Source organism: Oncorhynchus kisutch, linkage group LG25 (assembly GCF_002021735.2).
Source record: "Oncorhynchus kisutch isolate 150728-3 linkage group LG25, Okis_V2, whole genome shotgun sequence".
Taxonomy (NCBI): Eukaryota; Metazoa; Chordata; class Actinopteri; order Salmoniformes; family Salmonidae; genus Oncorhynchus; species Oncorhynchus kisutch.
Window position 1 is genome coordinate 609836 of NC_034198.2, and position 18816 is coordinate 628651.

At 40.2% G+C, this 18816-nt stretch overlaps 1 protein-coding gene across 1 annotated transcript in view; it reads left to right on the forward strand.

Moving 5' to 3' along the window:
* LOC109869944 (pro-neuregulin-3, membrane-bound isoform) overlaps positions 1–18816 on the forward strand; it is a 306024-nt gene that overhangs the window by 111234 nt on the left and 175974 nt on the right. Inside the window, exon 2 of the mRNA XM_031805127.1 lies at positions 9049–9181. Coding sequence (XP_031660987.1) covers positions 9049–9181 — 133 coding nt within the window. The remainder of the gene's footprint in view (positions 1–9048; positions 9182–18816) is intronic.

Sequence of the window (18816 nt, forward strand, 5' to 3'; positions counted from 1 at the left end):
GGGTACATTTGGGTACATTTGTGTGGGACACCTGGGTGACTTCATGCTCAATGTCATGTACCTCGCTCCACAGCATCCTATCTGTATGTTTGGCTGTTCTTGGTCATTTGAAAGATGATGCAGCAACAATAAAAAACAGAAAACGTATGTTAATTTCCTTGTATTTTCTTCTACCAGATCTATTGTGTTATATTCTCCTACATTCAATTCACATTTCCACAAAACTCAGTGTTTCCTTTCAAATGATACCTATAATATGTATATCCTTGCCTCTGGGCCTGAGCTACAGGCAGTTAGATTAGGGTATGTCTTTAGGCGGAAATTGAGAAGAAGGGGGGGTACCCCAAAGAAGTTAATGAGACCTGCCTCCATGTGGCTAGCACACAGCCTCTTACTCTCCTCTTTCCTCTTTGTTCAGCTGTCTATCTCCCTGCACCTGGGCGGCAGGCACAGCACACACATGGTAGCTAAGGTGGAAATGCTAAACAGGCCTGGCCCAGCACAGCCCTCACTGGCAGGCAGGCAAACATGTACACCCTGCAGGTTGTCAGGGTTAAACAGTATCACACTGATGCAGCCCCAGTGCCAGTCCTAACAGCCACCTCAGTGGGGCTGGTGACAGCCCCTGCCAGAGGGGTCCTGGTCATGACCTTTGTATTCTGAGTGTGACACCGTGATTGGATCAGAGTTGTCTCATGTCGCACGGGCGAGATAAATTAGCTCAAACCTAGTACTTCTGTTTCCACGACTCGGAGGGGACTCTGCCCCAATTTTTGTTGTGGCAAATTCACTGTGACTGTTTGGGCTGCAGTGGAATGGTGAAGCAGTGCCCCCAGGGAGGGATGGATGTTGGATGGTGGAGGCGATTTGATATGCCTGTAACATTGGGATTGGGAAGTGATCTTGCCCAAATTTTCTGGTTTGTTTAACTTCTTGGATATAGGGGGCGCTCTTTTAATTTATGGATAAAAAAACGTGCCCGTTTTAAGCGCAATATTTTGTCACGAAAAGATGCTCGACTATGCATGGAATTGGCAGCTTTGGAAAGAAAACACTCTAAGGTTTCCAAAACTGCAAAGATATTATCTGTGAGTGCCACAGAACTCATGCTACAGGCGAAACCAAGATGAAACTTCAACCAGGAAATGGGCAGAATTTTTGAGGCTCTGTTTTCCATTGTCTCCTTATATGGCTGTGAATGCGCCGGGAATGAGCCTGCCCTTTCTATCGTTTCTCCAAGGTGTCTGCATCATTGTGACGTATTTGTAGGCATATCATTGGAAGATTGGCCATAAGAGACTACATTTACCAGGGGTCCGCCCGGTGTCCTTTGTCTAAATTGGTGCGTAATCTACAAGCTGCACGCAGTCATCCAGTGATTGAGAGGAGAGAGGAGGCTTTCAACGAACGATATATCATGAAGAGATATGTGAAAAACATCTTGAGGATTGATTCTAAACAACGTTTACCATGTTTCAGTCGATATTATGGAGTTAATTTGGAAAAAAGTTCGGCGTTTTGATGACAGATTCTTTATTTATTTTTGGTAGCCAAACGTGACGCACCAAACGGAGCGATTTGTCCTAAACAAATAATCTTTAAGGAAAAACTGAGCATTTGCTATCTAACTGAGAGTCTCCTCATTGAAAACATCTGAAGTTCTTCAAAGGTAAATTATTTTATTTGAATAATTTTCAGTTTTTTGTGAAAATGTTGCCTGCTGATGCTAACGCTAAATGCTACGCTAGCTGCGCTAGCTGTTACACAAATGCTTGTTTTGCTATGGTTGAGAAGCATATTTTGAAAATCTGAGATGACAGTGTTGTTAAAAGGCTAAGCTTGAGAGCTAGCATATTAATTTCATTTCATTTGCGATTTTCATGAATAGTTAACATTGCGTTATGGTAATGAGCTTGAGGCTGTATTCACGATCCCGGATCCGGGATAGCTCGACGCAAGAAGTTAAGGGGCTCTATAGTGTCCAAAAAAGCATAGGACAGAAAAACGTGTATTGCACCACATGAAAACCCATCTAGTAAAGAGTAGAAAAAGGTTGTGCAATATTGCAAATGTTACATTACCCAACGCAACACATCACACACAACAAGAAAGGCTCGGTGACACTCAGCTGTTTTAAGGGGCAACATTTTTTTCATTTCCCTTTATTTATATACACTACCGTTCAAAAGTTTGGGGTCACTTAGAAATGTCCTTGTTTTTTTAAGAAAAGCTACTTTTTTTGTCCATTTAAAGTGACATCAAATTGATCAGAAATACAGTGTACACATTGTTAATGTTGTAAATGACTATTGTAGCTGGACTGTATTTCTGTATTTCTACACTGTATTTCTGATCAATTTGATGTTATTTTAATAGACAAAAAACAAGGTAATTTCTATTAAAATAACATCATCATGGCCAGATGTGATACTGCCTCGATTCGAACCAGGGACTATAGTAATGACTGTTCATTGAGATGCAGTGCCTTAGACCGCTGCACCACTCGGGAGCCATGACCATATATATACACATGTATATATTTTTGTTCTCTTGTTTTGTACTGTTGTGCAGGTTCGACCCAATGATTCATCTGACAAAGAAAGAACTTTGCGTCCTGCAGGCCCAGGATCAAAGCTGTGAGAGTATTTGTATCATCATTTTATTAATGAAGCATAAAGATGTTGATGAAGAAGCCAAATTTGCCTTGGGGTCCATCCCAGTTGGTATTCTGTGGAACCATGCGTTTTTTCAGTGCGGCTCATTGTCCAGCCCTTTGTCCACGTATGGTTGTCAGCATGGTTGTATGCTCTGCAAAAACACATTTAAGTTTTCAGTATGCAATTGTGTATTTTATTACACAGTATGCCTACACATTGATAGGCTATGCATTCCTTTTTTTGAAGAAAATGCACCGAATCAAAATACCTTTAGTTTTGGCTCTCAGCTCCGGCTGATAACGGCATTCCAATGTATTGAACTCATTTAATAATTACAGTCATTTTCTCATTCTCGGACTGGAAACGTTGTTTGCAGAGTTACTGATCTCATTTTCAAGTCCTTGTTTTAAAAAAAAAAACTATTTGAGATTATTTCATTTTCTAATGACCAAAAGTCAGCGGTTGTAATCTGAATAAAGGCCAACATATTTCTTTCTGTTATTAGAGGGAGAGAAACCAAAAGTTTCTCTCACTCTATTTTTTGGACAAGGACATCCCGGCAGGCCAAACTCTCCCCTAGCCTGAACGACTCTGGGCCAATTGTGCACTGCCCTATGGGACTCCCAATCAGATTTGATACAGCCTGGATTGAACCAGGGACTGTAGTGATGCCTTTGCACTAAGATTCAGTACCTTAGACCACTGCACCACTCGGGAGCAATGACCAACATGACCAACATATATTGTCCTGCTAATAGCCCATGCTAGAAACGTTGTTTGCAGAATTCACAGCCTGCTATGCTTGTGAAAAATAGGGTTCAAAATAATAAAAAATAATTATAATATTGGTACTTATTTATTTTCATCCAAATCCATGAGTGGAGTGAGTCACTCAGCTTTATATACAGTTGAAGGCGGAAGTTTACATACACTTAGGTTGGAGTCATTAAAACTAGTTTTTCAACCACTCCACACATTTCTTGTTAACAAACTATAGTTTTGGAAAGTCTGTTAGGACATCTACTTTGTGCATGACACAAGTCATTTTTCCAACAATTGTTTAGAGACAGATTATTTCATTTATAATTCACTGTATTCCAGTGGGTCAGAAGTTTACATACACTAAATTGACTATGCCTTTAAACAGCTTGAAATTTTCCAGAAAGTGATGTTATGGCTTTAGAAGCTTCTAATAGGTTAATTGACATCCTTTGAGTCAATTGGAGGTATACCTGTGGATGTATTTCAAGGCCTATAACTTCCAACTCAGTGCCTCTTTGCTTGACATCATGGGAAAATCAAAAGAAATCAGCCAAGACCTCAGAAAAACTATTGTAGATGTTCACAAGTCTGGTTCATCCTTGGGAGCAATTTCCAAACACCTGAAGGTACCACGTTTAACTGTACAAACAATAGTACGCAAGTATAAACACCATGGGACCATGCAGCTGTCATACCGCTCAGGAAGGAGACGCATTCTGTCTCCTAGAGATGAATGTACTTTGGTGCAAAAAGTGCAAATCAATCCCAGAACAACAGCAAAGGACCTCGTGAAGATGCTGGAGGAAACAGGTACCAAAGTATCCATATCCACAGTAAAACAAGTCCTATCGACATAACCTGAAAAGCTGTTCAGCAAGGAAGAAGTTATATAGCCTCGGCACCTACAGTTGAAGTCACTTAAAAAGTCATAGTCAATCGATCAATAATATACTAATACTCTGAGCAAAAATATAAAATGTATTTCCAATATGTAGAATCTATGAGAATAGAAAGGTTCAGAACTTTTAAGACACATCGCAGCACAGTTGAAAAATATATTCGAAATAGAAATCAAAACTGGATTGTGTGAGAGTTTTGGGAGGGGTTGAGTGGAGCTGAAGGATGGGACTAAAGACAAACAAAATAATTAATGTATAATCTACTGTGCCCGTAAAATGTTATATTGTATGTATAAATTGGAAGTACAGTGAGGGAAAAAAGTATTTGATCCCCTACTGATTTTGTACGTTTGCCCACTGACAAAAAAATTATCAGTCTATAATTGTAATGGTAGGTTTATTTGAACAGTGAGATACAGAATAACAACAAAAATCCAGAAAAACGCATGTCAAAAATGTTATAAATTGATTTGCATTTTAATGAGGGAAATACGTATTTGACCCCTCTGCAAAACATGACTTACAACTTGGTGGCAAAACCCTTGTTGGGCAATCACAGAGGTCAAGCGTTTCTTGTAGTCGGCCACCAGGTTTGCACACATCTCAGGAGGGATTTTGTCCCACTCCTCTTTGCAGATCTTCTCCAAGTCATTATGGTTTCGAGGCTGACGTTTGGCAACTCGAACCTTCAGCTCCCTGCACAGATTTTCTATGGGATTAAGGTCTGGAGACTGGCTAGGCTACTCCAGCACCTTAATGTGCTTCTTCTTGAGCCTGGCTGAGGAAAGGAGGTTCTCACCCAAGATTTGACGGTACATGGCCCCGTCCATCATCCCTTTAATGTGTTGAAGTTGTCCTGTCCCCTTGGCAGAAAAACACCCCCAAAGCAAAATGTTTCCACCTCCATGTTTGACGGTGGGGATGGTGTTCTCAGGGTCATAGGCAGCATTCCTCCTCCTCCAAACACGGCGAGTTGAGTTGATGCCAAAGACCTCCATTTTGGTCTCATCTGACCACAACACTTTCACCCAGTTGTCCTCTGAATCATTCAGGTGTTCATTGGCAAACTTCAGACGGGCATGTATATGTGCTTTCTTGAGCAGCGGGACCTTGCGGGCGCTGCAGGATTTCAGTCCTTCATGGCGTAGTGTGTTACCAATTGTTTTCTTGGTGACTATGGTCCCAGCTGCCTTGAGATCATTGACAAGATCCTCCCGTGTAGTTCTGGGCTGATTCCTCACTGCTCTCATGAGCATTGCAACTCCACGAGGTGAGATCTTGCATGGAGCCCCAGGCCGAGGGAGATTGACAGTTATTTTGTGTTTCGCACTAACTGTTGTCACCTTCTCACCAAGCTGCTTGGCGATGGTCTTGTAGCCCATTCCAGCCTTGTGTAGGTCTACAATCTTGTCTCTGACATCCTTGGAGAGTTCTTTGGTCTTGGCCATGGTGGGGAGTTTGGAATCTGATTGATTGATTGCTTCTGTGGACAGGTGTCTTTTATACAGGTAACAAACTGAGATTAGGAGAACTCCCTTTAAGAGTGTGCTCCTAATCTCAGCTCATTCCCTGTATAAAAGACACCTGGGAGCCAGAAATCTTTATGATTGAGAGGGGGTCAAATACTTATTTCCCTCATTAAAATGCAAATCAATTTATAACATTTTTGACATGCGTTTTTCTGGATTTTTGTTGTTGTTATTCTGTCTCTCACTGTTCAAATAAACCTGCCATTAAAATTATAGACGGATCATTTCTTTGTCAGTGGGCAAACGTACAGAATCAGCAGGGGATCAAATACTTTTTTCCCTCACTGTATAAGCCTGTGTTGTTCTCCAATAGGTCACATCAATTAGGGGAGGAATGATAGGGTTATGGGAAAATAAAGCAAAATATATATACAGGGGATTTACAGAAAAATATATGGGGGATTGTAAATATTTTATTTAACTAGGCCAGTTAAGAACAAATTCTTATATTACAATAACGGCCTACCCCGGCCAAACCCTCCCCTAACCTCGGACAACGCTGGGCCAATTGTTCTCCGCCCTATGGGACTCCCGATCACAGCCGGTTGTGATACAGCCCAAGATCGAACAGGTGTCTGTAGTGATGCCTTTAGCACTGAGATGCAGTGCCTTGGACTGCTGCATCACTCGGGAGCCAATGGAAGCCACAATCTATCTGCAATTTTAAAGCTGATCTAAACCTCCCCCCAAAAATAAACAAATATGTATTTTTGCACCCCCCCCCCACTTCGAAAACCAAAGTTGTGACCCTCGGTATATGTGTTCCGGTGGCAGCAGCTAAGACCACCCTAGACCACACAAGTTGATGAATTTCAATGGGAGGTAAGGATTAAGTTGGTTCCATTGTGGCATGTGGTTAAAAGGTGCCTCTTGAACCTTTGACATGTACCAACGGAAGGGTGTGATCATTCTACAGTGGTCCCTGCAGCGTACCCTCAAACCGGTGTGATTAGAACGCTTATTTATAATGTCCAGTTTTGATTGACGCGACAAGGAACATTTCAGCTGGCCATAATGTTTTTTACTGAAACATTTTGCACAAACACAGTCCTTACAAAGTCATGTCCAGTTCATTTTTGGATGCAGTGTTCAGACATTCACAGAAGTAGCTGTAACGGTTTTCTTCTGTGGATGAAGGATCGGACCAAAGCGCAGCGTGGTTAGAGATCGACATGATTAATAAAGACCATAAACGTGACAAAATACCAAAACAACAAATGTGAAAAACCGAAACAGTTCCTTTTTTCCAAATATCTATTCGATAATATATCCACCGGGACAATTGGTTTTTCAGTAGGACCGATTGAAATAATGGCTACCTCTGTATTTTACGCGAGAATCACTCTGAGAGCATCAGGTGACCACTTGCGCAATGTAGCCACTTACGGGTATTCTTCAACATAAAGGCTTTTGCCTGCAATATCAGTTCTGTTATACTCAAAGACAATATTTTTACAGTTTTGGAAACTTTAGAGTGTTTTCTATCCTAAGCTGTCAATTATATGCATATTCTAGCATCTTGTCCTGACAAGATCCCGTTTACTACGGGAACGTTATTTTTCCAAAAATGAAAATACTGCCCTCTAGTCACAAAAGGTTAAATTGCATAGTTTATTTACGTATTAGGGTACCTAAGGTTTGAATATAAACATTGTTTGACTTGTTTGGAAAACTTTATTAGAAACGTTTGGGATTCATTTTGTATGCATTTTGATGGAGGGAAACTGGGTGGATTATTGAATGAAGCACCAGCTAAACTGAGTTTTTATGGATATAAAGGACATTATCGAACAAAAGGACCATTTGTGATGTAACTGGGACCTTTTGGAGTGCCAACAGAAGATGATCCTCAAAGGTAAGGCATTTTTTATATCGCTATTTCTTTACTTTCGTGTCGCACCTGCCTGGTTGAAATATGTTTTTCATGGTTTTGTATGCGGGGTGCTGTCCTCAGATAAATACATGGTGTGCTTTCGCCGTAAAGCCTTTTTGAAATCTGACTCAGCGGCTGGATTAACAAGAAGTTAAGCTTTATTTCGATGTATTACACTTTGATTTTATGAAAGTTAAATATTGATAATTCTGTAGTTTGAATTTCGCGCTCTGCAATTTCACCCGATGGAGGTGATGGAGGTGGAACTGCGTTGGGAGCAGTCAAATCAGTGAGCAGCTGCTCTTGCATCATTGTCACAAAGTCCCACCCGCTCCACTCATGTTAGAAGGTCAGTGTGAGAGAGCTTAGGCTATATAGAAATAATTACACTCAACTTGAAAAATCATTAAACCTAACATTGAGGATTTCTATCATCCTAACCGAGGTGTAGACTACATCTCATATTCTAGTGTTCAACTTGTAAACAAGGCTGCATGGGATTTCTGTTCATGTGACTCCATACAGCCAATGGCAATGTCCACTTTCCATATAATGCTGGGAGTCACTTGTGGATTTGACAGCTGTAATTCAGTTCCACCTCCAACACCTCCGACAAAACAACTGCTAATTTTTAACCAAAACACATTTTTTTGTGGAGTATCCATATTGTTGATGTGCTATACATCAAATATTTGCATTATTCTGATAATCTGTATATCAAAGTGAACAAATAATGATTTCCCATTCAACAAATGAATACTGAGTTGATGCAGACAGGTTTGTTCATGTATCTGTGTATCTCTCCTTACTACAGTTGGTGTCAACACCATTGATGATTAACAGGAAGGAGTGGAGAGAGACTGCAGTGTCTACTTAGCTCCTCTCCATTAACCTATTGATTCTGACCGGCCGTATTGTGACACCTGCTACTGAATATTATTCATATCAACGTAGCACCACAAGCTCCCAAGTAGCCTTGTCAGTGTGTATGGAAGCTGCATGTATGATGCATGTTTAATGATATAGTCCATGATCATAGGGCCAAGATACTTGTCTAAACATTTTTAAAATCTTTACTGTTCATACAATTAGCCAAATCAAGAAATAAAAAAGTACTCCTGGCAGAAATACAGTAGCATAGAATTGCAGTCTTTTTTGCTCATTTTGGGCACCTCTCTCTCTCCCTCTCCCCCTCTCTGTTGTCTTTCTTTCTTAATAAACAAATGTTGTCGTTTTTGCTGTGGTTCTGAAGTGTATACGTTACCCAAAGTAAATTGTCTCTTTGTGACAACCAGTAACATCTCTCTTTCTCTCGCTCCTTTTCACAGTGGCTCCCACATCCCCTAGTCTGCGTTCAGATGTCTTCAAGTCATGCATCGACGACAAGGACCTGGCCTTCTGCCTCAATGAGGGCGAGTGCTCCATCATTGAGACAGTAGCAGGAGTACACAGGCACTGCAGGTGAGTCTCTATGTGTGTGTGTGGTTGCGCGTGTGAGGGTTGTGTGATGTGTCTGTGTGTGTTAATGTGGTAGAAAAATCTGCTCTTGTAGTTGAGAACTGTTAAACATTCACCCAGAGATTATTCAATAGTGACCTGTGCAGGGGAGTCCAGCATTGGACTCTTTTAGACACAAATACATTTTACCTTAGGAATATGTGGTTTAGATCAGTATTCTCTATTATTGGCAAGCTTATCTATTATATAAGACATACATATACTGTAGGTATCCAAGTGATATTCACCGCCCCCCTCCTCCTCATACTCCCCTACCTCAAATCCAAATTTGTCCGGTTCTAGTTCAACTTGGATAATAGCTTTAAAGCACACAGTACAGTTGTCTAACACAATTGTCATTAAGCTTAATTTTTCCTTCACAATTCCCCCTTTTGTCCTATGGAGACTTACATAAGCACAACTATACCAGCAATCAATCAAAGGGAAACGTTATCTTCTCTATCTCCAATCAGAGGCTTCAGAATCTTGCGTTACTAACAATGAAAATAAGAAACATAATTTACAAGGATTTAAGGGAGTACAGGGTTTACCTTTGCAAATGTGACAATCACTCCTTTGACAAAGGGCACAATCATATTGGTCAACATGGTGGTAATGACCATTTTCTCTGGATCTCCTGGCCCTGCTTCACTGGACTCTAGTAATATAAACAGGGCCAGGCATGATACCAGTCCCAGATTTACTGCAGTGCCTTTACTGCTTTCCAGCAGATGTCGTCTCAGGTTCCTCTGGCTCTGGGACTCTCTTGCAGTGGGAGGCATGGAGCCAAGCATTTTGACCCTGGTACTTCACTGCAGTCTGGGTGGCCAGCAGAATCTGGAACAATCCCTTCCACCTGGGGTCCAAGGGCCCGTCTCAAAAGTGCTGCTTGATCAAGACCCAGTTGCAAGGAATGGTGTGGCTGTTCTTCTAAAGCGGTCTGGGATGGTACTACCTGTAGTCCCATCTCAGCAGTTTTTTTCAAAAAGTTTGTAGGGAGTGTGCAAATGTTGCACTCTGCGTAATGCTTTGTTCAGGGAATTTCACCGTGAGGCCAATGGTGACTTTAAAACAGTTCCAGAGTTTAATGGCTGTGTTAGGAGAAAACTGAGGATGGATCAACAACATTGTAGTTACTCCACAATACTATCCTAATTGACAGAGTGAAAAGAAGGGAGCCTATACAGAATAAAAAATATTCCAAAACATCCTGTTTGTAACAAGGCACTACATTTAAAAAACTGTTGCAAAGCAATTCACTTTTTGTCCTGAATAAGTGTTATGTTTGTGGCAAATCCAATACAACACATTACTGAGTACCACTCTCCACATTTTGGCTGCATCATGTAATGGGTATGCTTGTAATCATTAAGGACGGGGGAGTTTTTCAAGTTAAAAAGAAATGGAATGGAGCTAAGCATAGCAAAATCATAGAGGAAACACTGGTTGCTTTCCACCAAACAGCAGGACAATAGCCTAAAACACAAGGCCACATCTAAACTGGAGTTGCTTACCAAGAAAACAGTGAATGTTCCTGAGTGGCTAAGTTACAGTTTTGACTTAAATCTACTCATAAAACTATGGCAAGACCTGAGAATGGTTGGCTAGCAATGATCAACAACCAATTTGACAGAGGTTGAATAATTTAGAAATGAATAATGGACAAATGTTGCACAATCCAGGTGTGGAAATGTCCTAGAGACTTAGCCAGAAAGAAAACACAGCTATAATCGCTGCCAAAAGTGATTCTAACATGTATTGACTCAGGGGTGTAAATACTTATGTAAATTATATATTTCTGTATTTCATTTTCAATAAATCTGCAAACACTTTGTCATTATGGGATATTGTGTGGAGATGGGTGAGAAAAACAATCAATTTAAATACGTGTCAAAAAAACGTATGCTGTGCTCGGGCTACTATGAACTAGGAAACACAAAAAATATCTAACTGGGAAACCGGTTGGAGTGTCATGCTTGCAGAGTAGTGAGAAATTAGTATTTCTGTTGAATGTTGTGGCTATGCAAAATCACTGGATGTTTTTGGAACTAGTGAATGTAACGTGCCAATGTAAACTCATATTTTGATAAATATGAACTTTATCAAACGAAACATACATGTATTGTGTAACATGAAGTCCTATGAGTGTCATCTGATGAAGATGATCAAAGGTTAGTGATGAATTGTATCTCTATTTGTGGTTTTTGTGACTCTGAACTGAACTAAATGACTATTGCCCCCTAGCAATCACAAGTTCGGGCCCTGGGTTTGAACCCCGCCTGTGCAACTGGGTCTTGGACTTCCTGACGGGCCACCCCCAGGTGGTGAAGGTAGGAAACAACACCTCCACTTTGCTGATCGGCCCCACAAGGGTGCGTACTCAGCCCCCTCCTGTACTCCCTGTTCACCCATGACTGAATGGCTACCCATGCTTCCAACTCAATCATCAAGTTTGCAGATGACACAGCGGTAGTAGGCCTGATTACCAACAATGACAAGACAGCCTACAGGGAGAAGGTGAGGGCCCTGGGAGAGTGGTGCCAGGAAAAAAACTCTCACTCAACATCAACAAAACAAAGGAGCTGATCGTGGACTTCATGAAACAGCAGAGGGAGTACGCCCCTATCCACATCAACTTGACCACAGTGGAGAATGTGGAAAGTTTCAAGTTCCTCAGCGTACACATCATTGACTATCTGAAATCGTCCACCCACACAGACAGTGTGGTGAAGAAGGCGCAACAGCACCTCTTGAACCTCAGGAGGCTGAAGAAATTTGTCTTGGCCCAAAAAACCTTCAAACTTTTACAGATGCACAATTGAGAACATCATGTCGGGCTGTAAGGTAACTGCCTGTTAAGGTAACTGCACCGCCCACAACCGCAGGGCTCTCTAGAGGGTGGTGCGGTCTGGCGAACTACCTACCCTCCAGGACACCTACAGCAACGGATGTCACAAGAAGGCTTAAAAGATCATAAAGGGCATCCACCACCCGAGCCACGGCCTATTCCCCCCGCTATCATCCAGAAGGCGATGTCAGTACAGGTGGGACCGAGAGACAGAAGCTGTTTTTCAATCTCAAGGCCATCTTGCACCCGGTTATGCTATCCTGCAGCTTAGAGGCTGTGTGAACTTACACCGCAGGGCTTAGAGGTACCCATCCGCCACGGCTTCATTGCTCCAGACCACCACAAGGGGGAGTTAGAGCACTCATTATGCATGTGGGTCACAAGGTTTTTATATGACCAATCATATCGTGTGGGTCCAATGACGAATTTGACGCGAGCCACCTGTCCCTGGTGACTTTCTTCAGCAAAGATGGCTGACAAAACATTACAGTGGAAGCAAATACAACGTCATAACGAGTCAAGCAAAACATTTACAATTGAGATGAATGTGTTAGTTAATGTAGAGACAAATGATTGTGCAGATTTTTTTGACACAAAGTTTATTTACAAAAATCGCTATTTAGCAAGTTAGCTGGCGTTATGACGTGAGTATGACATTGTAATTCGTGTTGTTTAATGATTTACTGACTGTCATGGTTGTCATAGGAATGGGACCAAGGCGCAAGAACGGGACCAAGGCACAGCGGATGTTGAGTTCCACATATTTATTGCAAAGTGAAACTTAAAGAAAAAACATTAAATCAATCAACGAACAACTAAACGTGACTATGTGGTGCACAAACAGAACAATATCCTACCAACACAGGTGGGAGATATCTACTTAACTTCTTGCGAGTCCAAACCCGTATCCGGGAGCGTAATCATAGCCTCAAGCTCATTACCATAACGCAATGTTTCCTATTCATGAAAATCGCAAATGAAATGAAATAAATATTGAAACACAAGCTTAGCCTTTTGTTAACAACACTGTCATCTCAGATTTTCAAAATATGCTTTTCAACCAAAGCTACACAAGCATTTGTGTAAGAGTATTGATAGCCTAGCATAGCATTAAGCCTAGCATTCAGCAGGCAACATTTTCACAAAAACAAGAAATGATATGCCTACAAATACGTCACAATGCTGCAGACACCTTGTGGAAAACGTAAGCTGACTCCTAGCTCCTCCACAGCCATATAAGGAGTCATTGCCATGAGGCGGTTTCAAAAAATGCGGCACTTCCTGATTGGATTTTTATCTGGGTTTTTTCTGTAACAGCCGCTCTGTGGCACTCATAGACAATATCTTTACAGTTTTGGAAACGTCAGAGTGTTTTCTTTCCAAAGCTGTCAATTATATGCATAGTCGAGCATCTTTTCGTGACAAAATATCTTGTTTAAAACGGGAACGTTTTTCATCCAAAAATTTAAATAGCGCCCCCTAGTTATAAAAATATGATCCCCAATTAGAGACAACAATTACCAGCTGCTTCTAATTGGGAATCATACAAAACACCAACATAGAAATTATAAACTAGAATGCCCCCTAGTCACACCCTGACCTACTACACCATAGAGAGACAAGGGTCTCTCTCAGAGCGTGACAGGGACTCCTGAGAGAACCAGCAAACCAGGCTGTCATCTTGAGAAACAGTGGATGTAAAGAATCTAGCTCGCTAAAGCATTTACTGCAAATGGAATGTACAATTGTATAAGATTGCCTTGCCATGCAATGCAGCTGAAGTGACTTAACTAGCTAAATAGTTACTTGCTTATTGTGTTAGTGGAGGATAAAAATAACTGTGCCTATGGATGTGTAGCTAGCTACATTATGCAGCCAATCTGTGTATGGACCCTAAAATGTTAGGTTCAGAACCAATCTATGAACCTCAGCTATCATAGTTGTTGAATCAACTTCAAGTCTGAATGGCATAAATTAAGCCTTTGGATTGAGTAGAATAGTATTACTTTATTGTGCCAAGGATACAAGTCCTATATACACATGTACTGTAGTTATTACCATGCATGAGATCCCCACATTGTAGCCTGTACATTGAATATATTCACTGATGTACTCTTCCTTGGCAAATGAAGGTTTGGTTCAGGTATGAATCTCTGTGAGACATTCTTTTTCAGTGATATCCAATACCATTTGTTGGATGATGCTGTGTCTGCATGTATGTATTACAATTATACACTTCAACAGTGTTTACCACTCCTGCTCCTGGGACATCAATGATTACACATTGTAACTATGCAATAGACTAGAAACATGATTTAAGTTAAGACTGAATTGTAATTCATGAATACAGAAACAAATATGCATATCTATCTCCCTTCAGCTGCATTATTCTGAGGACACAGGATAGTATGAGATAATTAATTTAAACCAGTGGAGAATGTGAAACGCTTTAATGAAAGAAGTTCATTATCCAGGTGTTATAAATACATAAATGCATTACAATTATGATAATTGTAATATTATAAATGCAAGTTCAATCTGTACTTCAATGCACTTATAAAATGAGGAAGAAAGTCAAGGTGCGGAGAGAGCTGTAGAAGACAGAAAAAGGAAAGAGGTAAGAACAGAGGCAGACCGCATATGAATTACAGTGCTACCCTAATATTCTCTCAGTTCATCATAATTACATAGTGTCTCTAGCGGTGTCCCCTAACCAGCCATGGGCCCCCAGTTGGCCCGAAGGTTATTGAAAAAAATTGTTATGGCTGCAATCCCGTTAACCGGAGCGATATGACAACAGCCAGTCAGTGTAGGGCGCCATTTTCACAACATCAAAAATCTCATGATTAACATTCCTCAAACATACATGTATCTCATACCATTTTAAAGCTATTCTCGTTGTTAATCACACCACAGTGTCCGATTTCAAATATGCTTTACAGCAAAGCACCACAAACGATTATGTTAGGTCACCGCATATAGCCAAAGATAAACACAGACATTTGTTTTCCAGCCAAAGAGAGGAGTTTCAAAAAGCACAAATAGAGATAAAATGAATCACTAACCTTTGATGATCTTCATCAGATGCCACTAATAGGACTTCATGTTACACAATACATGTATGTTTTGTTTGATAAAAGTTCATATTTATCAAAATATGAGTTTACATTGGCGCGTTTCATTCACTAGTTCCAAAAACATCCAGTGATTTTGCATAGCCACATCATTCAACAGAAATACTCATCATAAATGTATATTATAATACCAGTTATACACATGGAATTACATGGATATACCTCTCCTTAATGCAACCGCTGTGTCTGATTTCAAAAAAACTTTTCGGAATAAGCCAGCCATGCAATAATCTGAGACAGCGCTCAGAAACACTTGTCACAATAGCCGCCATGTTGACGTCAACATAAACAAGAAATTACATGATAAATATTCCCTTACCTTTGATGATCTACTTCAGAAAGCACTCCAGGAATCCCAGGTCCACAATAAATGTTTGTTTTGTTCGAAAATGTCCGTTATTTATGTCCAAATACCTTCTTTTGTTAGCGCGTTTGGTATACATATCCAAACACTCAATCTGGGCAGCGTTACATCGGACAAAAACTTCCAAAAGCTATATTACAGGTCGGAGAAACATTTCAAACTAAGTATAGAATCAATCATTAGGATGTTTTTAACATATAGCTTCAATAAAGTTCCAACCTGAGTATTCCTTCTTGTCTTTGTGAGCAATGGAACGCAAGGAAGAAGCGTGATCAGAAAATGGCTGTTTGATAGACACCTGATGCATTCTGCTATCATTCACTCCCACAACACCATAGAAGTCTCATTACAATTTCTATTGATGTTTGACATCTAGTGGAACCCCTAGGCAGTGCAACATCATTAATATCTCAATGGGATTTCATTGGGGACTCTGGTGAATACATACAAAGCTCAGATTTCTCACTTCCTGTTTTCATTTCTCCTCAGGATTTTGCCTGCCATATGAGTTCTGTTATACTCACAGACATCATTCAAACAGTTTTCGAAACTTTAGAGTGTTTTCTATCCAATACTAATAATATGCATATATTAGAAACTGAGACTGAGGAGCAGGCCGTTTACTTTGGGCAACTTATTCATCCAAGCTACTCAATACTGTCCCCCAGCCATAATAAGTTAAACTGCTTAGTGATCCCTTCGCGCGCCAATCCCATTAACGGGATTGATTTGACAACACCCAGTGAAATAGCAGCGCGCCAAATACAAAAACAGAAATATTCATAATAATAATTCATAAATCATACAAGTGTTACACATCGGTTTAAAGATGAACTTCTTGTTAATCCAGCCATATTGTCAGATTTTAACTTCTTGCGTCGAGCCATCCCGGATCCGGGATCGTGAATACAGCCTCAAGCTCATTACCATAATGCAACGTTAACTATTCATGAAAATCGCAAATGAAATGAAATTAATATGCTAGCTATCAAGCTTAGCCTTTTTTTAACAACACTGTCATCTCAGATTTTCAAAATATGCTTCTCAACCATAGCAAAACAAGCATTTGTGTAACAGCTAGCGCGGCTAGCGTAGCATTTAGCGTTAGCATCAGCAGGCAACATTTTCACAAAAACCAGAAAATCATTCAAATAAAATCATTTACCTTTGAAGAACTTCAGATGTTTTCAATGAGACTCTCAGTTAGATAGCAAATGCTCAGTTTTTCCTGAAAGATGATTTGTTTAGGAGAAATCGCTCCGTTTGGTGCGTCACGTTTAGCTACGAAAAAAACCTGTATCCAGGAGTGTAATTATCCCCGCAGCTCATTAGCATAACACAACGTTAACTATTCATGAAAATCGCAAATGAAATGAAATTAATATGCTAGCTCTCAAGCTTAGCCTTTTGTTAACAACACTGTCATCTTAGATTTTCTAAATATGCTTCTCAACCATAGCAAAACAAGCATTTGTGTAACGGCTAGCGCGGCTAGTGTAGCATTTAGCGTTAGCATCAGCAGGCAACATTTTCACAAAAACCAGAAAATCATTCAAATAAAATCATTACCTTTGAAGAACTTCAGATGTTTTCAATGAGGAGACTCTCAGTTAGATAGCAAATGCTCCGTTTTTCCTGAAAGATTATTTGTTTAGGAGAAATTGCTCCGTTTGGTGCGTCACGTTTGGCTACCAAAAAAACCAGAAAATTCAGTCTTCAAAACGCCGAACTTTTTTCCAAATTAACTCCATAATATCGACTGAAACATGGTAAACGTTGTTTAGAATAAATCCTCAAGGTGTTTTTCACATATATCGTTCGTTGAAAGCCTCCTCTCTCCTCTCAATCACTGGATGACTGCGTGCAGCTTGTAGATTACGCACCAATTTAGACACAGGACACCGGGCGGACCCCTGGTAAATGTAGTCTCTTATGGCCAATCTTCCAATGATATGCCTACAAATACGTCACAATGCTGCAGACACCTTGGTTGAAGTTTCATCTTGGTTTCGCCTGTAGCATGAGTTCTGTGGCACTCACAGATAATATCTTTGCAGTTTTGGAAACCTTAGAGTGTTTTCTTTCCAAAGCTGCCAATTATATGCATAGTCGAGCATCTTTTCGTGACAAAATATTGCGCTTAAAACGGCACGTTTTTTTATCCATAAATTTAAAGAGCGCCCCCTATATCCAAGAAGTTAAAGTATTTACGGCAAAAGCTAATTATGTTATTATCTGAGGACAGCACCCCATCAAACAAACACATAAAAATCATATTTCAACCTGCCAGGCGCGACACAAAAGCCAGAAATAAGGATATAATTCATGCCTTACCTATGAAGATATGTTCATTAAACATCACAAATGGTCCTTTTGTTCATAAATTCCATCATTATATCCCCAAAAAATCCATTTATTTGGCACGTTTGAGTCAGAAAATACACCGGTTCCAACTCGCGCAAAATGACTGCAAAGTATCTAATAAGTTACCTGTAAACTTGATCCAAACGTTTCAAACAACTTTCCTGATTCAACTTTAGGTATTTTTAAACTTAAATAATCAATAAAATTTAAGACGGAATAAACTGTGTTCAATACCGGATGAAAACAAAGTGGAACCACAACAGTACTTTTGGCTTGACTCTCAGAAAGGAAATGGCTACTTCTTCATTTCTCAAAGGAAAAACATCAACCAATTTCTAAAGACTGTTGACATCTAGTGGAAGTGATCGAAACTGCAAGCAAGTGCCTTAGAAATCTTGATCCACATAGAAAATCCATTGAAAAGAAAGTGACCTAAAAAAAACAAAATCCTGGATGGTTTTGTCCTCTGGGTTTCGCCTGCCAAATAAGTCCTGTTATACACACAGACATAATTATAACTGTTTTCAAAACTCTAGAGTGTATTATATGTAAATCCAAATATATGCATACCCTAGCTTCTGGGCCAGAGTAGCAGGCAGTTACATTTTTACACTTTTCATCTGGACGTTAAAATAGTACCCCCTAGCCTTAAGAAGTTAAGAGTGGGTGAGGTGGCGATGATGGGACTGGAGTCCTCTCTCACATCAAAATATACCTGCAGATGACAGACAGATGGATGGATAGAGAGAGAGCATGATTAAGCCTTGTTTTTTTATTCTAACACGGTCAGTCATCATAATCATCAGGAGGTGAAATGCAAAACTGACCTTGGATCATTAATGCTGGGACTACTACATCTCTATATGTATTTCAATGTAAAGCATCTCTT